We start from the raw sequence: 23,247 nt of genomic DNA, 5'->3' as shown, positions 1-23,247 counted from the left end.
GATTGGCACCCACACTTTCCTCCAGCTATGAGCTGGCAAATCAGCGATTACAGAGTCTGACCCAGTTCTCTCAGTCCGTCTGATAAAGATGATTAAGATAAACCTTGCCCTTGACCGCCCTCATGTTCATACCTGCACTGCAAGAGATCAGTCGCTCATAAAGCTTTTGTGGCCGTCTCCCAGCCGACAGTGTGGCCTGGGGAGCCTGTGCTGATGATGCTGGATGATTTGGAGTTCCAGTGGAAGAGAGGCCGCCTGCCAAACTTGCTCCCAGCGGTGGAGCTCATCATGCTGGCCGTGCTGAACGCACAAAGTCCTGTCCAGGTGCGGCTTTACTGCACTCGACACACCATCTTGTTCTAGCTCTTCTAATTCCAGACTCCAACCTCTGCCTCCCTTCTATTATCATCACCAATTCTTCCATTTTTAAATGCCTTTACTCTTACTACTTCCACCCCATGATGTTGTTAATACACAAACTCTAACACTCATACATACTCATTCAGTCAGCGCCACTCCACCGACGCCACACCACGTCTTTCTACTACTCTACTTTTCCAATGACTTCTGATACTTTGACATCACACAATCTCCTGCCAAAATGACTACAACTGTCTGTCAGTTGGCTACACAATATAACAAAACTAAACTTCAGCTGCTGCTATCATATATATGTATTCAATGTATAGCTTGTGTCACATTTTCTATTCCACTCACCTCTTGGTGCTACCACTTCAGAAACTGCCTATACCAATACCAGGTGAAACGATTGACAAATTCTTCTAGGTTTATCCTACTGCAAACTCTGCTACTTCCTCAACTAATGCTACTGTTTGTGTTTTTATACTGTTTGTGCTTTTACCTCTTTTACAACTAGACCTACTGGTGTTTTGCGACTACCAGTACAGCTAGATGCTGACCCGAAAAGCCTGTCTTCTCAGGCTCACCTTGACCTGCCTTGTCTTTGCGGTATTTTATGGTCTTCACTCTTCTATTTGTGTGCAGGAGGATGTGACCAAGCAGTGGCTGGTGTTGAAGCAGAGGAGCCAGAAGATCGGTGGGTGACCTGAGTGAACTATGTCATTTTTGCTTGAATGAGTGAACTCTGATCTGAGCCGCTAAAGGTTTTTTTGTCTTTCAGATGCTGTCCGGTACATCCCTCATTTTGGTAAGCAATGACCGCATCATTTTATCAATTTACTATGAGAACAAATGAAAGAAATGTTTTCACAAAAACATTATTAGAACAGGAAATATGTTTATTTTATAATCAATGGCAAAAACGTATGTTGTAAGTTGGGACTTTGAATAAATTACATCACAACATTATGTAGTGATGATTGTTGTTACTACCAAAAATTCATAAATATGAGAGATAGAAAATTTAAAAAAATAAATAATGGAAAAAAAGTATGTAAAGACATGGAACCACTACAACCTGTTTAAATAATGGAATAAAAAAAATGATAGTGGCGCACACTAGATGTGAAGAAAATAAAAGAAACAAGAGGAAATCGGGTTCATAAAGTACACAGAAGGAGTAAAAACAAAATTAGGATAATAAAAACACAGATACCCAAAGATAAATAATTACATTATTATAAATTAGTGTTTTGAAAGAGCTTAATATGAGCCTGCAGGAGCATTTCATCAAGTGAATTATCAATAGAATTGCTCATTACAGGGACAGAGAGTGGGAAGTAAGAAAAACAGATATCATTCGAGGCAACCATCTTAAACTGTCAAGTGTAACACAACGGTCTGCTTTGATTTCAGTTTGGAATTGGATCTGTGATGCAGCAGGTATGAAGCGTCTCTCCTTTGTCTTCATCCACATGAATATGTTGTTCAGGTTTTTAAATTCTACTGTAACTTGACAGACGACGTCAAGCTGGACTCTGACTCTGCAAACCCAGACCTGCTGATCTCTAGCGATGAGAAACAAATGCGGTGCGGTCTGGAGCCTCAAGAGGTCCATTGTTGGCAGCAGCGCTTCAGCGGCTGGAGGTGTGCGGTGGCCCAGGAGTCCTTCTCCTCCGGGAGGCACTACTGGGAAGTGGAGGTTGGGGGTCGCGATTGGCGTTTGGGACTGGCCAAGGCCTCAGCTGTGAGGCAGGGCTTCCGCTCTCTCAACACTGACTCTGGCTACCTGACGCTGCGTCTCGAGAGAGGCGTGGATTTGAAGGCCTTGACAGTGCCAGCCACGCCTCTGCCTCAGGCTCTGCCAAGGAAGGTCGGGGTCTATCTGGACTATGAGCAAGGCCAGCTGTCTTTCTACGACGTAGACAAACGGTCGCACCTCTACACGTACAACGAAAAGTTCTCGGAAGACGTCTTCCCGGTGTTTGGGACTGTGGAGATCCTAAGTGACCTGGTGATCCGGCCTGCTGACGCCAGAGCACCGTGCCTCTGCCATGGAGTCTGTCTGTGGACCTGAACACCTCATCAAGACCTCAGCACTAGGCTTGCACTTACACTTTTTAGGAGCTTAACTTCCTCCACCAAAGAGACAGTTATCGTCTTCATCCAGCTCATGGCTTTGGTCCAGCTTCAAACATACTCATGAGTTCATTTGAAAGAAGTTAGGGTTTACAATGGCCATTTTACCTACCATGAAGCTGCAATGTACCCTTGCTTGACTGGGCAAGACACCAAGCCTTGAAGGGGTCTCTAAAACCATAAGTCAGTTCAATTCCCACCTCAAGACATTTTTCAACGTATGCACGTGTATCGCCTGGCAGCTAGGGGGCAGCATTTACTATATTTCCACCGAGCTTTGCGTTGCATGAAAAAGCTATGTAATCCGAAATCCAACATAATATGACCGGTCGCTTTGGTCCGTTCTATGTGGAATTTCATCGTTTGCTCCTATGAATGTGCTTTGCTCCGGAAGCATGCAGCCACTGGACAGCATTGCGCTTCCTCCTGCATGTACAGTGGTTGTGTTTTTAGATGACAATGACAGCTCAAATGAGTCAACTACAGCAGAGATGTTTACTATCTTTACAGTCTTTTCCTCCATCTAAAACTGGATGGTTATTGAATCTATAGCTATAGATATCGCAGATCACATCTTTGCTGAGGGGAATACAAGAAGTTCCCCTGTCAGACAAGAAATAAAGACCTGCATTATACTGTATATTGTTTGGTTAGATTCAGGAGAAACCTAAGATTCAGCTTTCATGGTTCTTCTCGATGCAAACGAATCGAGAAAAAAAAACGTATTATTTCAAAAATGTTAAATTATTTCAAGATGTTCGTAGCTATTTTTACAGTGACTGAGCCCACCTGGTGAAATGTCAGGCAAGCATGTGACCTGAGGCAGCTCTCATTGGTTTCTTCCAAATGAGCACACGCCCACAAGGACATGTGATAACATTCCATGAGTTTTATGTAATTTAATGAGAGAAGCAAGAGACAGTCTCATCATGTCAAACACTAAAGTAACTCAGCCAACTCACAAAAATTGGTTTTCAGAAGGCGTCGCTATCTGGAGCACAGTGGAATGTCAACATACCAACACATCACATTTCAAACCTTTATTGAGAGCTATATCGCTGACAAAAACAGTAGAAACAGTTGATATCTGTTAAAATGTTGTGAGATATCCTGATGTAGTGGTTAAAGTCAAGACCCCCACATGCAATTTAAGACAGTATGTCAAAGTACAAAACATTTTTCTCACTGCTAAGCAAATACAATCTTTATGTCTTTATATATGTTTATGCAAAAATACAACTCTTAATATTTGTCTGCTTTTTGGAGTGTTTAAACCGTATTTGACTGATTTGAGGCATAAAGAGCAAAACCATGTTCTCCTTAGTCATCAGACATGTGTATGTTTGTTGTTTATGTGCTGAACTGAACACTTATGATACAAATATTAACAAAAGAAATCCCCCAAATTACCAAGCGTCATTTGGATGAAACTGATGCAGATGAAACAGATGCTTTTGAAATGTGTTATAAAAGAGATGGCGATAATAAAATAATGACGTTATTAAACACACAATGGCGGAATTTGATTTTTCCGTACAAAAATGAAGGATTTGAAAACAAAACGCGCCACACTGCTAACAATGACCTCGATTTGTAACAGATGACTTCTTGTTCTTGATTTCCGAGCTCTGATTCTTAAGGTTTTTGGTCCCAAAATTATACACGCATCACCATGACTGAGTCCACTCGAATCATACATTATGATTTGGAACCTCTAAGAGTCATAGAACATCTTCTTTGTGACAGTGGTCCCTCCCATCACGCTCCTCTGGACCACCTCCTTGGTGATCTGACGGGTCACCATGCCGCCAGTCTCCGTGAGCTGCGTGGTCATCATCATGCCGTCTGGAGAATGAGAGTGTAAGGTCAGCTCCTAAATGAATGCTGCAGTTATATTTCCTAAAGAGGGAGGAAGTTTTTCAGCTCTAAAGATGAACGCACCTGAGAAAAAGGGGTCCCCCATTGTGGTGCTGGTGTGGGTGACGTTGGTCCGCGTGCTCACTTCAGTGGGAAGCTGGAACACCTCTCTCCGGGTCATGGACTGGTTGTACTGGGACATGGTGCCTGAGGTGGACAAGAGTCAACACTTAGATTAGATTGCCGAATCTACGATCTAATACATACTAATCTATCCTAATGCGTTCAGACGTTGTCCGTGACAAGAGCGGACCTGTCTTACCTCCATCCTGAGACTCGATGGTGATGATGCCCTCCCTCTCTGGACCAAAACCTTGTGTGGTTCGTGCCTGAACTTTAAACTTGTACGGGACATTCTCGATCAGGTCTGGAACAGTCAGACTGGTTTCACTTCCATCCCCGCTGACCTGGAAGGAGCGAACATCAGCTGGGGGAACAGAAGAGGACGCGTTAATACTGGACAGTTTTTTATTTTTTAAATCAGTTTTTATCAGCTCACAACATAGGCTAATGTCATGTGAGGTTATGTGAAACTATATATATATATATATATATATATATATATATAAAAGCACAGACAGGTGTCCTGTCCTGAGAGTAGTGTATACAAGAACAGATACTAACCTCCTCCATACAGCTGCTCACAGGTCACCACGTAACCGAGAATGTCTCCATTTGGTTTGCGTGGTTTCTCCCAGCTCAGCTGTAGAGAGTCTGGGCTCAGAGCGGTGAAGACCAGAGGACCCGGAGCACTCGGAGTACTCAGAGTAAACGGGGATCCTGTCAGAAAGCAAGCGGGAATAAATTAAAAAATGGAGAAATAAGTCTTGTGAGGACAGAAAAAGACCTTAGGACAGACCTGGCATGGGACTGAGCGGGCTCTTGGGGTCAACGGCTGACTCAATAGTAATGACACCCTCTCTCTCTGGACCCCAGCCCTCCTGGCTTTGGGCCTTCACCTTAAAAATGTAGGAGTGGTTGGGGAGGAGGTCTTGGATGATGACGGAGTTCTCTGCTGGGTTTGTCACGTTTATGCGCTTCACCTCACCTAGGAATTGTAGACAAAAAAAAGAAGTTTACTGACTTCAAAGTTCTTTCCAAATAAGCAAGGTGATGCAAAAGTTATCTGTGTTCTTGTCATGTCAGAGTTCTCCCACCTCCATTGAGCAGCTGGTAGAGCACACAGTAGCCCAGGATGTCCTTCTCGCAGTGGGGCTCCTGCCAGCTGACCTTCAGGGCAGTGGGACCCAGAGCAGAAAACACCAGTCTGCTGGGAGTGTCAGGGACCCCAGGGGAGAGTCTGGCATCTAAACAGAAGGTGCCAAGAAATATACGTGTTAGAAAACAAAGCAGTTGTGTGCTCAAATATGTGACGAGCTTCACTGCAATTCATAATGTTTCCACCGGACAATCTCAGATTCTATTCTATTCCTGATTTTTTAAACATATTTATATCAAGCAACCAGCATTGCAGTATTGTACTGGATGATGGGGTCATTTCTACGGTGGCTGTTTGTAAATCCAGAAAGTTGACACAGTTACATTACTCTCAGGAGTTTTGTCAGCTAGTAAATTCCACATATATTAATAAGTTATTTATGACGTTGAATTTCTTTCTCCTGTGTTTCACACACTTACCATTGAGTACCCTGTCCAGATTATAAAGAGCTTCATTGACGTCAGAAGAGTGGGTCCTGGCCCTGGACCCCTGACTCAGGCTGTAGCTGAACTGGCTTTGCGAGCTGCTCTGCGTCCCCATGTAGCCATAACCACCTGACGATGCGTTGAGCAAAGAGGAGAGGAGGATGCAGAGAAGGAAATAGAAGAAATAAAGTAAGTGGGTGGAGTGGACAGAAGGCGAAGTTAAATCAGATTTTAAAAAAAAGGTGAAAGAGCGAGAGTCAGCGTAGCTCCAGTGCAGCCGACAGCCCATCCCTGCTCCAAGCCATCGGCCTCATGCGCTTGCTCAATGTAGCTGCCGAGGCGCTTCAGTTCTCTTTTAGTCATTGAGATTTCCAAATATATATTTTCGAGACCGATTCATGGACCATTGACCTGGTTCTTTACTCACTCAGATCCGGGAACTTGCTCGGGTCATCTCCCATGACAATGGAATCTCGGATGTTCTCATCTGTGTAACCTCTCTCGGAGCGTTTCCTCATGATGACGTCTGTTGTTTGACGTCCACTGCCAAGCAAGTTGGGTTTGGGAGGGTTTCCTGGTGCAGAAACGTCATTTAAGAATGGTGAACCATGAAAAAAAAGACATGTCACTTTATGACAATATGGGCGTGTGTATTATACCTGGACTGGAAATGTAGCTGGTGTTTGTTTCAGAAATAAATGAACCACCTGCTCCTCTGAAGTTTGAACTCAAGGTGGACATTGGAGACGATGAGGTTGACAAGTTACGCATTCCAGGAGTTCCTGGGAAAAGGAAGTTCTGTTCCCACCTTCCATTCATCATGGAATCTGCTCAGCAACACAAAGAACATGCACATGCAAATACGCATTTCAATTTAACATATGCAATTAATGTAGAAGCATGGAATGAAATAACATTTCCAAGAAATCTTAGGAGTCAAACACGCCTCATTCTAAAACACATCCTCTGTATGCAAGCATATTCCCCTCCTATGTTTGAAATGGAGATACACAACTTTGCAATTTGGGGGTTAGTTTAGGCTTCACCTTCAAGACCTGCAAAAGTTGTAAAGTGAGTGGTTAATGGCCAGCATTTGCCTCAACTTCAAAATTGAACACGGGAAAGGAGATGCCAATATTTTGGTCAAACAGTAGGCGGGAGTCCTCGCGGGTCAGGCGATGAAAGATGAGATCAATAAAGCAAGGTGGCTGCCAAATTGAGCAATACAGTTGTGAACGGTGAAAGAGAGACATTGCAGGTCATCTGACTGTCGGCTGGTCTGGTGCAGTGGTCTTCACCTGGCAGCGTTTGAGAGAAGCTGGGATCGTCTGAGCTCGCCTCTGTGTCTGTGCTGAGCCGACTGCGCGGGATGATGTCCACTCGCTTTTTCCACGAAACTTGACGGAGATCCAAGTTGGATCCAACCAACTTGACATGATTCCAGACTTTTATATGAGATCATAAGGGGTAAAGACAAGCAGGCGGCAGCGACAACTGTCAGTGGTCTGTTCTCGATTTCACAGAATCAAACAATGATTCAAGAACTGGAATGTCAGAACTACTGCTGTGTGAATGACAAAGGCATTTAGTTCAAGTGAGCACAGAGAAGTTAGCAAAGAGCTACTTGAGGTCCGACCTAATGTATTTCATTTGTGAGGCTAGTGGTTAAGGGCGTGGCCTTTCGGGGAATGAATGCCTGTCGGATGTAAAAGATGGAGAAAAAAAAGCCACTCAAATGACAGCACCTCTCCACCTGAGCTCTTCACATATATGATTGAATACCCATAATCTGACAACAAACTTTGTATTTTTGCTCTGGTCACCCACCATCACCAGAGACGCTCGGTGTCTTTGACCCTCCAGGCGACTTCAGGACCTCGTTGCTGTACATCAAATAGCTGTCGTACTCATCGCCGGCATCAGCATCCACGATTGGGATATCAGGGATGATGGGAACTGAACGTAGACATCAACATAAACAACAGGAAAATGGACTCCAAGTCAAGGGGATACTAGGCATGTTTGGCACTTACTGGACAGGGGTCTGGCAGGCTGTGAAGCCAAATTGATGGTGGCATCTCTGAAGGGGCCCCAGCCAACGCTGTTCTTCGCACGGACTTGGTACTGGTAGGTTTGAGCATTTTGGAGATTCTCAATTAACAGCATTCGTTTCTTGGGATTGTCAATCTTCACCCGCTTGGCCGCGCCCACTGGTTCTGTAAGACGTTACCATGACATCGGTGATGCAGTAAGTATGTAGACTGTCTAGTACTGTCCTCAGGCTCTTACTCATCTCATCATCAATGGGAGTGTAGACCACTTCATAGGCTGTGATGTTGCCGTTGGTCTCAGCCGGCTCGGCCCAGCTGATCTGGGTGACGGTCGGGCTGATGACGTTAAACGCCAGTCTGCCGGGTTCACCCGGAACTGAGGAAAGCGTGATCAGAGTTGCCATGAATGCGGAATTGTTTTTAGTGAGAGACAAATCTTGTAATTACCATCCTCCTGAGTTTGACATGGAATCATTTCGGTATAGTTTCCATCTCCAGTCAGATTGTAGGCGCACACTTTCATCTCATAGTCACAGTAGGGATAGAGATTGGTCAGGTCCGCCTGGGGGGTCTTCACATCGATGACTTCCGCGTCTTTCTCCGGGTCGCCATAGATCCAATATTTAACCTAAAACGAAGAAGAATTTTGTCACAAACTGAAACCTGAAATCATTTGCAGATTAGACTTACCTTGTAACCCAAGGGATTACCAGGTGGTAGGTCCCAGTTGAGTCGGATGCTTCTTGGTCCAGTTGCTTTAGCCTTGGGGTTTCCGGGAGGCATCAGAAAGCCACCAGGGGACTTGGGGCTTTTGGAGCCCATCAATGGAATCTGACCCAATAATGGAGAACTCAGACCTGTTGGGTGCGATCGCAGATTTTAGAATGAGTCATTATAACCGCCTTATTATACCACCGCTCAATGTACCTCCATCCGTAATATTGACTACGGTTGTCTTGCGGTCTCCGATGGATGCATTGCTACTTGGGTCGAACAGCTCAACCTGGAAGGTCTCGGGTTGCGCTGGGCTTGTACTGGGTTTGGGCTCAATGACAATATTCTTTTCATTCTCTCCAGGGTTAAACTTCAGCAGTCCATTGTGGTCGAAGCGTGGGGACTTCTTGGTACGCCATTTGATGGTAGCAGGGCTGTCAAGGTTGCGAGTACGGACCACAGGGATTTTGAGCGACGGGTCTGATGTGCTGAAGTTGTGAGTGCCCTTCTTGAACATCACAACACTCGGCTCTGTAGAACAAATTATAATGAATAAAATGACTTGAAAATGACAACATCAAAATGCTTGTGATCGAACCTGGCTGATCTGCAATGGTAACTGTTGTTCTCGGGTAACGTCCCAGTTTGGCTCCCTGCCGTGGGTTGCTGAGGTCCATGACAAACTGTTTGACTTGTTCGTGTTCAAGGAGGCCATCTTTTTCATTCAACTCCAACAGGCGGACTGGAACGATCTTCTGGGTCTCACCAGGTGCATATGACAAGTCTCCCTCCACCATCATGTAGTCCTTGATTTAATTTGAATAATAAAAAAAAAGCAGCTTGTGATTCAGTACGCATGTCTGCGGCCCTTCTTCTGTTGCATACCTTTTTGTCCTTGGCAGTTAGATCTCTGCTGCGGTACGTAACCTGTGAGCGCCCGTCCTCGATAATCTCCCTGCTGATCGGGATGTTGGCCACTCCATCCTGTCGGCTGTAAGTGTAGGCTGGCTGGAGGAAGGTGAACACACTGGTGGCTGGGGCAGGAAACAAATAAAGTACAGTTTTAGCTAGCTTCAATAAAAGACAACGCATGATATGACTCTCATGTAATGTTTCACCATGCTCTTTGATGATGGTAATATTCACAAATTTCTTCCCAATGGTGGCGATGCCCAAAGGCACATCCACAGCTTCCACCAGCAGCTGCTTTTTGTCATCATCTTCATCCTTAACAAAGAGCGGGACATGGACATCCACTGACTCCACCCCTTCCTGGAACTCCACAGCTCCCGCCGCCTCTGTCAGAAGAAGAAGCAGATGGTTTCAACTGGGACTGCGTTTCCTTTACAATACAAATAACACAACAATCTACCTCTCTAAACCATGCAGGTGATTATTGTTAGCTTCTGTTCTGCGGTGCAAGTGTCTCTCATGTCAATATGAGGCGTTTTTGTACTGTCATCATTTGCACTGCTGTATGCATCCACCGTTCTGTGACAGTCTCTCACACAAACCCAGCCATGACACAAGCCTGAGTAGGTCCTGAAAGGGTACTATTGTTAACAGATGCTTTTCCTTGTTTTAAGAGTAAAGTGATGGCGAGATGAAAAGCAGACTTAAGTGTGAAAGAAAGGATTAAATACAAGCATTTTACTGTAATTTTCCTTGTTTTGCTTTACTCGATTTGTTCACCGACAGATTCTCATCACATCAACAGAACCGCTTATGGCTAAAAAATGAAACCCCATTGTCTTTTCAAAACCAGGTAAGGAGATGGAGCCGATTATATCCGAAAACAATCTTTTAGATGGTGATATATATGCATGGGCTCCATGAAGATCTACACACACACCTCGGTCAGTGGCCACTGTGTAGTATCCAGGCAACACTTTAAGGTCATGGAGGTTCCCAGACTGAACATTCTTTTCTGTCAGTTTAACAATATCCGGAAAGCTGCTGCGTGGGGCTGACAAGACAGTGTCCATGATGGCGTAGTCCTGTCTGTTTCATAGAAGGCATAGACATTAGCCACAGATCCAGATCCTGCAACTCACTGCAACTGTTTACCTTTTTCCAGCATTTCTTTGCATCCTGAGGGACCACCAAAAATGGACACATTTTATTTGGATTCACACAATATGTCCAATATTTATGTCATTTTTTTTAAAACCGCAAATTACCTGAAAGTGGGCTTCTGAACCTTCTGAGCACCAGGAATCTGCCTGTACACCTCATTCAGCTGCAGTTATAATGTAGTAATTAGCAACAGATTTAGAAGTTTTCATGGGAACAAGGAAAAGAAAAACCTCACATTGTCAGTTACTTCCTTGCGCAACTGCTCTGCATCTCTGGACTCAGGACGACCAAGGTTCTCGGAGAAAAACTTATTCAGCCGGAGGGAGATGGGAAATGGAACTAAAACAGTCAGCAAAAGTCAGATTTGTGCGACTGTTTTCCTGAATAACACAGCCAACCGAGTGCTACTCACTGATTTCTTTGGGGTTGGGCTTTATCTGATTTTCAGGGTGGTTGGGTGCTCGGTGTACGTTATCGGTCACCTTCCAGCGGACCACATCAGTTCCCTTCGGGGGGCCAGTTCGTACCATTGGGGTGTCGAGATGGTCTGATGTGAGCAATGATTGGCGAAGAAGATACTCGTCTTCCTTAAAGCCAACCATGCGACCTGTTCATAGAGAGAGTCGATTCATGAAATGTCCCGACAGGTTAGAGTCATTTAGGGGTTAGGAATATCCTACCTCTCTGACAACAGGGTAGAAGGGCCAAGCAACTCTTTGATATGACAAGACGAAATGTTATACATCCATTTTAGGCATAAGACAAATGTAAATGGTGAATATTACTTGTAATACCTGGCAGCACGTCTTACAGCAGGCACAGTATTTCCAGCAGCATAAGAGCAATAGTGCCAGCAATAACAAGAGGAACAAGAGGAGAGGCAGGAGCCACAGCAGACTGGCAGGTGGACACTCTAAAGAAGAGACACATCAAAATGAAACTTGCCACAGTAAATGCTAAGCAAAAATATAAAGGAAGACAGAAGCAAGAGCATACCTTTCTTCTCCAAGACTTCAACTACAAGCTCATTTTTATTTGGATCTTTGGGATTTTCGACTGTGTAGTTGTACGTGCAGTCGTCCTCTAGATCTCGGAAACTGCATGCCTGAAGCACCGTTTTTTCTGGCAACATAAAGAGGGCGGTGAGGTTGGTTGCAACACAGCACTGCATAATCCAACAAATCTCAGCGTCCTCTGCAACTTTACCATCTTTGAGTTTATCCACCATGACAATCTTGAAACGACACTTGTCACAGTCTGCCTTTTCTTTCCAGCTTCCTGTCTTCCAGGCCTGACACTCGACACAAACTCGAGTAGCCTCACACACACCGGACTGGGCCTGGACGCATACATGGAGTATAAATGAGGCAAAGTAAATACATACACTGTAATAGGAATGCAGTGCTTTCGTTGTGGTTCACACACAGACCTGAAAATTTGGCTCACATGTGGAGGTTACATCGAAAGTGGTCGATCCTAGACACTCACAGCGGCCGCACACACATTTGCCTCGCCCGTTGCAAACGCCCTGAGTTGGGAGTAAGCATGAATAACATGTTTCAAACCAATAACCATGTTCCAAACAACAAGCTTGAACTCACTCCATTGTTGTCGAGACAGGTTGCATTGCTCTTTGGGCACTCACAGGCTTTGCCCTCCCAACCTTCGACGCATGAACAGGCCCCCATCACGCAAGAGCCGCGGTCTGGAGGAACATGAAACAAAGCAACAAGACCTCTCGATCACAAAATTAAGACAAAAACATTACATTTTTTCACTCTGAAATCCAAGCATGTAAAATGTTGAACATCTGAGCATCAGAATTTTTCACGTCAGCAAGAATGCTGACTAACCCAACTTGGAACATTGGTCTGTTCATTTTAATCCACAATAAACAAAAAAAAAAAGGAAATAAATAATCATTTGTATTTGTTTGTGCCTGCTGATTGCAGCCACACCTTCCTGGGAAACAAAAAACAAGATTTTTTTATCATCATTTTTGGCATTTACTTGATATATACCAAATTTTAAGGGTGTATAACCGGCTCTGTTTTTCATTATTCTATTATCCAAGACCAGGGTGGTTTAGCCGTACCATTGCAGAGAAACCCTCCAAATCTCTGGCACTGAGTCTTGTCGTACTGGCAGTAGAGTCCTTCAAACTGATCTGGATTGTGGCACACACAGCTACCACAGGCGAGGCAGTCTCCACGGCCTGAACAAACCTCTGTCATGCCCGGCGCGATGCACTGGCTGTTGTCCTGGCCAGCATTTGCCGCTGAGCAGTTACAGAATGTGCCTAACCTGAAAGAGAAGAAAGGTTCCAAGCCAATCCTCGAAGACAAGTCTGCAAAGTTCATATGATATGATGCGATAATAGGAGTGACAATCACCGTGCACCTACCAGCCTTGTTTGCATTTACATTTCCCACACACAAGGTTTCCATTCCTGTGACATCTGGGTGAGTTCACGATAGGACTCTGAAAAATTGTAGATATATTTTCTTTTTTTTTTCTTGAACACATCTTTTTTTTTTCATTGTATAAATGACACAGATAACGTCAGTGGTTACATTATTGGTACCACATACAAATAAACCATGACTGAATCACTTATTCATGTAATAGCAGCATTTTAGGCAGTTTTTAATTGTTGAAGTACCTATGAGCGGCTTCATCAGCATGACTATATTGGGATAGTAACTAACAGTTCATCCACTTTAATATCCACTTGCTCTAGACAGCAAGGGGATATTAAAAGTAAGCTAAGTAAGGATTAGATTGGGGAACATGTGTTTGCTATGAATAAGGTAATTACACAATAATAATGAGTAATTAAGGTGTAGTTTAGTGTGAACTTTTGCTGACCATTCCTGGACAAAATATAGGGTCTAGGTAAGCAGTTTCACACGAGCCGCGAACATTAGTTGGAAAAGTAAGAGCTATTCCAGTGAAATTTCAAGATATTGGTTACGATTTTGAATCACATTTAAATTTGAAACGTAACCAATGCGCCTCGCTGCATGTGCACTGAGCCCCCCCCCATTCAGTGGCAATGATCATCATCAGATCCACGATTTAACATGGCTTAGTGCGCGTTTCACTTTGTCATCACCTAAACTAAACGCATGGCATGTGTTTTGCATATTATTCATCATTGATCTCCATGAAGTCTGTTGAATTCCGTGGAGCGAAGAGACGACATGAGACGACATGAGACGCTCCCGTCTGCATCGTCGCTCACACATACAGACCGGGTGACGTTATTGGTGGCATGAGTCACGTAAAAATATATAAATGAAATAAACGCCGCTTGATATTTCAAAGAGCATCACGGTAAAATGAATTGACAACCTTGTGACACATGGGGATGTGCTTTAACCACTATACTGCTGCACGTGTCTAGCTGTTCAGGTGAGCCTTGTCTCTTTGCAGCAACACAATGTGGCCATTAGCCTCTGACTGGTTGGCCACCCCTGCTCTAATTGGTACTTCATAATGATGAATTGCAGGCCAATCCGTGGCAAATGCATGTTTATTTGTAGCAATATATGTACCCTAATGTAAAGGGAAGCTCAAAGACAATAAATAATAGATCATTCGTGGTTATTGGTGAGGCCACATCATCAAAGTTGGGATAAACCCCTAAATATTTCAGGAAACCGCTGCAAAGAAGGGTGAGTTAAAGGTAAGCTCAAGCTGAATGTAATGGATTGCTCGGCGTTTTTACCTTCTCACAGTCACAAGTTGGACATAGAATGGAGGCGTTGACAATCAGACCAGTAGTAAAGGTTGATGGCTTAACGCTTATATTCCCCTTTTTTTCATCTGGATCCAGTTCACAAACGGGCAAATCTTTGATTTCCCGAGGACTTCGGACGAGCATCTTGAACTTGCTCTGGAAAACCACAGTATTCATAGGGAGAGATGTTTAGTGGACCAAATCCAGGTAGGTGAGGGTCATGTGGCTTGCAAGGAACATGACACTTCTGAGACAAGGCAGGCTGATCCATTGGCTCCAGGGATGAGTACGATGGAACTTACCTTTACCCCTGGCGTAGAGTTGAATTCTCCATATTCAGCAACCTTGTTACTGGTAGACAAGAACTGAGTCTCAATAGCTTTGGGTCGATCCTCAGAACGAATGCTCATCTTGGAGCGGATGTTCTGGGAAGCAAATGAAGGGTGGAAATTTTGAAACGTATATCACTAGTGCATCAACTGAAATGAATTTTACGACCGCCAAGTAGTTACTTTATAGGCGTCCCGCATAACTTCCAGGATATTAGCGGAATCTTCTTGCAGCACACCAACCTCAGCGATGGGAAAGAACTTTTTGAGTTCCTAAATCAGGAGATGCTGTGTTAGAGAAATGACGTTGGCGACACATGGATTGAAGTTCATTCACCTGATAATAGGTCAAGGAGTGGTTGGTCACAGCAAATATAGGGATGATGTTGTTCTTGCCAAGGACCCGCACCAGGGTGGGTATTGAAGGGTAATCTTGCACTGTGTCACGGGTGTATCTGCCATCCTTGAGGTGGCATTTCTCGTCATTGCGCGGCAGGATGCCAGACAGAATATTGGCACCGTCTGCTTCATAGTGGAACGATGACTCAGTGGAGAAGACGAGTAGATGTGTGCTCTCTGGACGCCAGCCAATAATGTCCTGTGTGACAAGTGTTTACATTTCTTCAGATGGATATTCGACAAAAGACCTTTATGCTTGGATCACATTAGTGAAACACTTCCATCAGCGTACATGCACTGCAAGTAGGTCCCCTGCACCTAAACCTCATATTATTATTATATTCTGAACATTTGACATCAATGTTAACATTCAAAAATAGTGAAATACTCCACAGAACCTCCCACACTTTGATGATAAAAAAGGATTTTCTTACTGACCCCGCAGACCGCAACCTGCAATATGGCATCGAAGCCTCCCTCGGGGGCGTCCAGGTTGCCAGAGATTCTTTCCTTTTGCAGCTCACTGACAAAGAACTTGTCGTCTTTAGTCAGCTTGATGACGTTTTCAAAGGAAAATGGAGGGTCGCTGTCTGCCCATGGTCGCTCAAGCCTGCAAAAAGTATATACATTTACAGGAATATTTTCTCTAAAGGTGTGTGGCGAAATGACTTGAAAACCTCTCTTACTTGATCTCTCTCATGTCCGTCTGCGGCTCAATCACTTTGTCCACAAACTTCCCAAAGCCAATGGTGTAGTCGTCGGATAGCTGTCCCACCCACTTGGCTGAAATGTTTAGCAAAGACAACCATCACTGTCACTTTCAGAGACTCTTCCTGTTGGACTCCAGGAGTTACGAACACCAACCAAACACCCAGAGTAGACGAAGGAGCATTGCAGGTAGTCAAAAGCATCACCATAAACATAATAACACATTTTCTTTCTTCCTTCACACATGTTTATTAATAAACCAATAGCTAAGTCAAGTTAGAGGGCTGCACATGTACTCATAGAACTGGAGTTACATCTAGGTAATGTTTTTGTTATCTACTATGTTTATTCTCAAGGTTGAGTTTGTCATGGATCAGTTGTCGAAACGTGTCATCAAAGCCTTCACATTTTCCTTCATCTATCCTTTTTGACAAAGGTCAGTGCCTCACTCACTACCGCTCCACTTTCCAAAAGTACCCACCGAGTCGTTCTCCCATTTTCTTCAAGTTGTCCAAATCGTCTTTCATAGAGTTGGAGAAGTCCATGAGAATGTAGAGATCCAGTGGCCCTTTGATGGGAGAAAACACCTCCATCTCCACGATCTTCTCCTCCCCTGGCAGTAAAGACATGGTCATCTGCTGCGGATACACCTGGGAATAAGCCTTTGTCTCATCGATCCTATTCCTCTGCGCATGAGTAGAAGAAAGGCATAGGTCAAACTACAGGCTAAAAATGACAGACGTAATGGTGTGAAATGAAAACGTACTCTTCCATATTTAGTGACACTTTTGGCCGTAAGAATGGACAAAGCACCGCAGCCATGAGCCCGAAGGTTGTTGTACAGGTCACATCGATGGCTATTGAAGTTCTGAGAAATACATAGTGAAGTTGTATTATCATGTTGAAAGTCCTTCCAAGCAGCACCTGCACACACAACACTCAGTAAAGCAGGCTCGTCTCAGATTCTGATGTTTTTCCCCCTCACACTATTTAGCAAATAAAAAAAACGAAAAATACTTATGTAGAAATCATCATCAATCATCTTACCACATCAGGGCAATAGGCGCAATCTTTGCCGGCCTGCAGACATTCAGAGCAGCTCTTATCTCTGGCAGCGTAGCAGTAGTTAGCTATAACGGAAGACATAATGGTTAAGGACAGGAAGAGTCATCCCAAGACTTCCATACTTCCTCAACTGTTTTATTTTACTGTAATATCTTTATAGATATGAAACAAAAGAAGACTTGGGTTTGCCAAGTGCATGTTTGCCAGTCTGGCTTTGTACTCATTTAAATGGTATCCAAGTACAGTTGCAGTGAAATATGTAGGTGAAGACAAATGTATGTGAAAGTCACATTGAGTGCAGTTACCTTCAACATAACAGCAGGTCAGGAGGACGGCCAGAAGCCCCAGCGAGAGGCGTAACGTCCATCTCTCCATTGCTTTCCTGTCCCGTAAACATAACAAAATATGTAAAGCTGAGTTGAAACTCGAACTGCCTGTCATTTCTACTTGTCAAGACCAAAAGAAACACAGAACAAGCCCCAACAACAACAACAATGTCTCAATCCTCAAATGAACTCTGAGTCTGTTTTTCTGTTTCACCCAGGGTTCAAATCATCTGATGGAACTTTTGATGGCACAGTTGCTTCATGAACTGCCTGAGCTAATCTTGGTCTCTTGAGCCACATACACTACTGACGTGTCCTTGAACCCAAATGCAACACTAAAACAGACTGGCTTCATGATTCAGCCTTCCAACAGATTCTTTTGTAGTTTGAAATGAGGGACTGAGCAAAAGGTTAAATCTAACTTTAAAAACTTGTCATTGTAAGGATTAAAAGTGGACAGAATAGAAAGAATAAAAAAAGTTGAAATCCAACAAAAGCAATTCAAGCTTTTGTCTATTTAAACCATTGTAAACGTAACATAGCAACTTTTTTTTTAATTTAGGCAATTATCTTTATCAAGAGTCTGTATGGTACATCAGTGCAGGATTTATCAAAAATGTGTCTTTGCCTTCTGCACTTTGAGAGACGTTTTAGTGTTTAGAAAAAGGATCCACAAGACAAATAACAAGATGGTGAGAATATGACTAATTCGTTTCTGTAATATATGGATTAGGGTTAGAATCTTGTGCTATGAAAAGTGCATGAATGCAAGTACTATATAAGTATTACTTTAAGTGCTATCTTGTCATACAGTAGCTGTGTTGCCAGCAAAGCCACCAGTGGAAGCACTAACATGCTAAAGGCTGTTGTTGTACTCAATGTTATTACATTCCAGTACTTGTACTTTCTCCTTTGACAGGACTGTTTTAACCTAAATTGACCCTATTCTTGTGACCTTTTCCACCTCCCTCTGCCTTAGGTTTTATTTGCTGCACTAATGTTGATATTCCTTCTTTAGCTTTTTGTTTTTGTCCACAGACTTTTATTACACCATCCGTAGTAATCTATTGGATACATTTATGGGATACAAAAGCACAGTCAGGTTTGTCGCACCATCTTTGTGGAGTCCGCTCATTGCCATAACCCTTTCCCCAGCCTCACATCCTAAACCCAACCTTCCAAAACAAATGGCTCACCTTAACTAGGAGTCTGAAACCTGATTATAATGGCCTAGTTATTTTGAAGCCCTCATCTTTAAAATTGAGGCTTAGCTTTGTGGGGTCTGGCTACGGACCCCACAAAATTGGACCTCACAGAGATAGCTATGCTTAAGTATAAATGTTCTCCTCTATGCTGATAGAGGAGAAATAACTGAATAAAAGCCTTTACTGTAATTTCACTTTAGATCGACATAGTGTGCACGTATAAGTAATAGGACATATTTAACAACGATGAGGGACAATAAGGGAGGGAATGAAAAACACAAGGGAGAGAAAGAATGGAATCATGAAAAGAAGGGCTCCATTCATATTTGAACACAAGTGTTGGACAAAAAGTGGTGGAGAGGACACAAAGGGCATTTATGTGGAATGAAATGGCTCAGTGGGCTCGATGTGTCATCGTGGTCAAGAAGAAATTTGCGATCCTAAATGTTTTCAGCACCACAAAGGAATTTCACCACGAGCCGAGAACTGTTCAAAGTAAGAGAAAAACACATGGGAAAGGTACTTTAGCGCCAGACTGTGAACCTGATCTGACTTCAGGTGTGTGAGGTCATGTCATAAAGAGGAGCATAAATCACACGGCGGGGTGGGTTCAGCAGGGGGCGGAGTGGGGGTTATATGAGAAAACACATCTGATTGTTTTTTGTTTTGGGAAACCTGCAAAAGAAAACCATACAGGTAGCTAGCAGACAAATAACAGCGTTGTGAAACAAGGCAAAATGACTCATGTTTTTTTGCGTGAAAACATGTCCGCCAGGCGAGCATACCACTGCTGGGTGTGTTTTTGCCCCCACCCTGACATCATCGCCGAGTCGCTAGGGGCTTCAGCGGCAGGTGAGTGACAAGCTCAGCAGTAACTGTTCCACTTTGGAGCAGAATAACCACACAGGGTTATTTCAGTGGGGATAATAACAAGTCTAATCCAAATTCCAGCGAAAAACTTTCATGTATTTTTTCATGAAGGAAAGCACCAAACAAAACCTGAAATTAACAGCAAAGACTCTTCAATTCCACCTCCAGTCTATCCTCAAACCTCGCAGGCAACAAACCGCATGTTGTGATTCAGCGTTACACAAGCCCTTCCACTTTCTTTACAGTGATCCTGGAGGTAAATCACATGTGTGCACTTCAGAGTGAGAACAGCGTGGTTGACTGATAACAATAAGATTAAAGATCAAACGAACCTCTTGCGGTTGTACACCAATCCCAGTCCAAAGGTCCAGAAATGAAGGAAAAAACAACAGAAAAAAACAACAACAAATCCCCTCTCCTTAGTGTGAATTAGCTTGGGAACTTTAAACCACCTTGCAAGTTTGTATTCTCCAGATTTTCTCCAAAAACACAGTCCAGTCTTCCGCCTTGTACAGTCCAGTCTGGTCAAATATTGACTCTCAGAGTGCGTGCGTGTCTGTTTTAAGTGTGTGTGTGTGTGTGTGTGTGTGCAGTCAGTAGCACTCAGAGCTACTGAGTGAATACATGTGTGTGTGCCGCGACTTGGTCCCTCCTCGACACACACATTTGCACACACCTACAGGTGAGAGAGGGTTAACTCCCTTCCTGTACATGCCCTTCCCCACCCTGTTAGAAGTCAAAAAGTTCCACACCTTGCCGTGCCGGGACCCCCTCCCTGCTGCATTCCACCCCAGCTTGGGTTCACCTGTGTGGGCTTGAGACTGAGGAGCGTGGCCCCTCCTTCTGTGGCCTCCACCCAAGCTCTTGGGAGTGGCATGGCGCAGCAGAACACTAGCTTCAGGCTATGGGAAACGCTTTGTGAGTCTTGTGTTTACACAACCATGTCACATACCGGCAGGTACATTTGATTATCAAACATGCCACAGAGTCCCACATGGCTTTGACCCCCAATGCTTTATCCTCGTGTGGGACTGTAAGGAGATTACAGGGGAGACAAATTGGTCCCAGCGTGAAGACAATAATTAACAGATTAAATGTCTTCATCAGAAGAAAGGGCAATAACATAGAGAAGCACAGTTGAAAATGCCAGGTGGAGCTCAAGCAGTACAGGTTTTAGTGGACTTTGTAAAGCATGCTAACATAGTGATGTATGTTGGATTCCTGACTCTGTCCTCAAAAGTAATGAAGATTTTTTTTCCCTTTTTTCTCTTTTTTTAAGGATTTAAGTTGTGCTTTGACCATTGATGCCATAAAGAAAAGCTGTCTCATTTCAGTTGGGAGCTGAATTCAAGCGCTTCTGGAGGTACATTACATCATCCGGGCTTGGAATTCAATGGAGGGTGAAGTATTCCTCCGAAAGAACTTTGTAGCCTTTTTGCCCTGCTTCCATACCTATGAGTGATGGTTGGATGGATGCACAGATGGTGCACTGCCAGTCAGGGTTTTAGGTAGCAGCAGCCATCCTTAGCTGCCATTGTGTAAGAGGCTTTGATACCATGAGCGAGACCATTACTGCAGGAGGTATAAAGTAGTGAGTAGCTGATGAGGCTTCTCAGGGTACAGTATGTGGCGTTCTCTGTATAAAAAAGAGGCTTCAGTGGAACAGATTGTAGAGGCGTGAATCCGCTGATCTGAGAAAATAAGGTCACTGTGTCAACAGAAAAGCTACAGTGGACAAAGGTTGGTCCCAAACTAAAAACTGCTACAACTATATTCCCCAAAAACTATCGCATTTTATATTGACAGGATCATATATGGCAGTGTATTTCAACCCCTTAAAGCCATACCACACTTAATTCATCGGAAAAATCTCTAGGTAAAGGTCCTGCAGAAAATCATTTCTAATTTGTGAAACATCGGAACTAATGTAACAAATTGCTTCAAAAAGTATTTGTTGAATAACGTCTGAGAAGGGACGGGCAATGTGACAAAAATATATCATGACTTATTGGTTTATTTCAAATAACTTTTGGAAATTTTCAGACAAATCTTAAACAATCATTGCCTCAGCTTAATAACAACGGTATTCATTTATTTTTTTTATCTCTTCACACTTTGGAACGCATTCATTTGGCTCTGCATTTAGCTTTTAAACCACGAACTTTGATGGTCTACGAGTGTCAAAGTTTCAAAGTAAGACATTAGCTCCGTTCTCTCTGTGGTGCTGAAAGTTTGGGGCGTTGCGGGGCTGACAAGGAACACTCCATTATTCTGTTGTAAAGATGCGTGGAGAAGTTAGAGGCGCATCAGGGTTAAAAACATCAGGAAGTCGCTTATTTGACTGACATCTTCGCTGTGAGTGTGTGGGAAGAGGAGCACCGCGTGTCATGGGCAGCGCTGCAGCGACCGTCGGACGAGTCGACCCATCAGCATAGATCTATAGTGTATAGAAAGAATGTGACCGAATGCATGTCATCTCATGTTAGGAGACTGTCAAAATTTGGAACAGGACTCGATGGTTCCATTGCGGAACATATGGATACTATGAGGCATTAGGCTGACTGAGATTACAACATGACTTTTCAATTGTAGAAGTATTTTTATTGGTTTGAAAACAACTTGATAAGATAGAACAAAAAGCAAAACTTCATTGGGAAAGACTTTGTTTTGTGTTGAGCAGGAGCATGTTGTTTCATGCTCCTGCTCAACCACCTCTCTACCTGGATATAAATAGTAACATATCAGACTGACAACACATATTTACTCTTAATAGACGAATGACTTACTTATTTAGAACTAATAATCAGTGAATATAATTGGTGTTATTTAGAAAAAAACTCTCTGTCTCATGGTCAGACTGAAGAAAATGCTCCTCAGTACTTGATGTAGATTACTTTACTGGCTCATATGCTGCACATACACATGCGTATAAGGAGGCCATGTAAGGTAATATATCTTCCCTGATCTTAGGACATTTAGTCCTGTGGTTCCTTCATTTAAGTGAAGTACATTTTCCCAAATGTGATTTCTCAACACTTGCCTTGAACCTTGAGGAATAAATATTGCAAACAGTAGACGTTATCTTGTTTGCTTAGCAGCTTGCAAGCACATTATTATTATTATGTATTTCATTTGTCCGCACATTTAAGTGTAGAAGGACGTATGCTCACTAAGATTCTGGCCGCAACAGACAGACAAATGTGAAAGGTCAGAGGCCCAAAATCTGGCCCAGAATAAGTCGTGAAAGCTCCTACTGTACACACCACAAAGGACAATCTGACTAAGAGACATAAGCAGCCGCGGCTCCTAGCAACCACATTCAGCTTTAAATTTTCAAGAAAACTGTGCACGAAGCTAAACCAGTGTCAGAAAACATGTCATTGTTGCAACTCTCTCAGCAACTTCCCAGGGTGGAACAAAGAATCCAGTGTTTTAGCAATAACTAGTCATACTGTTATACGCATAAATGATGGGTTGAACTTACTGTGAGAGAAAGCTGCCGATGGAATCACCAGCAACTAACAACCATCTTCTGAAGTATTCCACTGCTCGATAGTAAAACATGAACTCCACTTTCCACTTACAGTCGAGTCGACAGCCCCCGTTCTCAATCTACATGACAAAAACTGCACATTCTGGATCAGTGGTTTCATTCAGACTCCCTCCTCCTATCAATCTGCAGCCGGCAACATCTCAAACAGG

The 23,247-nt window shown here is 43.5% G+C and overlaps 2 protein-coding genes across 6 annotated transcripts in view; one reads left to right on the top strand and one right to left on the bottom strand.

Annotated features, from left to right (window-relative positions):
* zgc:194990 (uncharacterized protein LOC568410 homolog) overlaps positions 1 to 4,141 on the top strand; it is a 9,153-nt gene extending 5,012 nt beyond the window's left edge. Inside the window, exons 5-9 of one of the 2 annotated variants that reach the window (XM_053850548.1) lie at positions 184 to 324; positions 1,006 to 1,057; positions 1,142 to 1,168; positions 1,777 to 1,803; positions 1,881 to 4,141. In XM_053850548.1, the coding sequence (XP_053706523.1) occupies positions 184 to 324; positions 1,006 to 1,057; positions 1,142 to 1,168; positions 1,777 to 1,803; positions 1,881 to 2,437 (804 nt within the window). In that variant the 3' untranslated portion in view covers positions 2,438 to 4,141. The remainder of the gene's footprint in view (positions 1 to 183; positions 325 to 1,005; positions 1,058 to 1,141; positions 1,169 to 1,776; positions 1,804 to 1,880) is intronic. The other variant, XM_053850541.1, reaches the window with a different exon arrangement.
* Positions 3,531 to 23,152, bottom strand: itgb4 (integrin, beta 4). Of its 4 annotated transcripts, none has more exons than XM_053850497.1 (42): positions 23,030 to 23,149; positions 17,450 to 17,526; positions 17,127 to 17,209; positions 16,846 to 16,947; positions 16,561 to 16,765; positions 16,058 to 16,154; positions 15,810 to 15,981; positions 15,310 to 15,570; positions 15,156 to 15,245; positions 14,946 to 15,068; positions 14,632 to 14,799; positions 13,306 to 13,382; positions 12,997 to 13,205; positions 12,503 to 12,606; positions 12,331 to 12,429; positions 12,108 to 12,240; positions 11,898 to 12,023; positions 11,696 to 11,814; positions 11,582 to 11,615; positions 11,314 to 11,508; positions 11,137 to 11,240; positions 11,006 to 11,064; positions 10,893 to 10,916; positions 10,678 to 10,826; positions 9,944 to 10,123; positions 9,711 to 9,859; positions 9,424 to 9,631; positions 9,039 to 9,356; positions 8,802 to 8,968; positions 8,559 to 8,739; positions 8,350 to 8,487; positions 8,094 to 8,276; positions 7,888 to 8,016; positions 6,720 to 6,887; positions 6,488 to 6,634; positions 6,055 to 6,189; positions 5,574 to 5,723; positions 5,276 to 5,464; positions 5,041 to 5,196; positions 4,679 to 4,843; positions 4,441 to 4,563; positions 3,531 to 4,344 (listed from the first exon to the last, which is right to left on the bottom strand). In XM_053850497.1, exons 1-42 carry the CDS (start codon positions 23,107 to 23,109, stop codon positions 4,214 to 4,216), a joined length of 5,907 nt encoding a protein of 1,968 aa, XP_053706472.1. In that variant the 5' UTR covers positions 23,110 to 23,149; the 3' UTR covers positions 3,531 to 4,213. The 4 variants fall into 4 exon arrangements, with proteins under 4 accessions (XP_053706472.1, XP_053706483.1, XP_053706491.1 ...); XM_053850508.1 differs by lacking the exon at positions 23,030 to 23,149 and adding an exon at positions 19,878 to 20,193; XM_053850516.1 differs by lacking the exon at positions 6,055 to 6,189 and having other exon boundaries at positions 23,030 to 23,148.
* Positions 23,153 to 23,247: the final 95 nt, after the last annotated feature.

Source organism: Synchiropus splendidus, chromosome 1 (assembly GCF_027744825.2).
Source record: "Synchiropus splendidus isolate RoL2022-P1 chromosome 1, RoL_Sspl_1.0, whole genome shotgun sequence".
In the NCBI taxonomy this organism is placed as follows: Eukaryota; Metazoa; Chordata; class Actinopteri; order Syngnathiformes; family Callionymidae; genus Synchiropus; species Synchiropus splendidus.
This window is presented reverse-complemented; position numbering and strand designations above follow the sequence as displayed.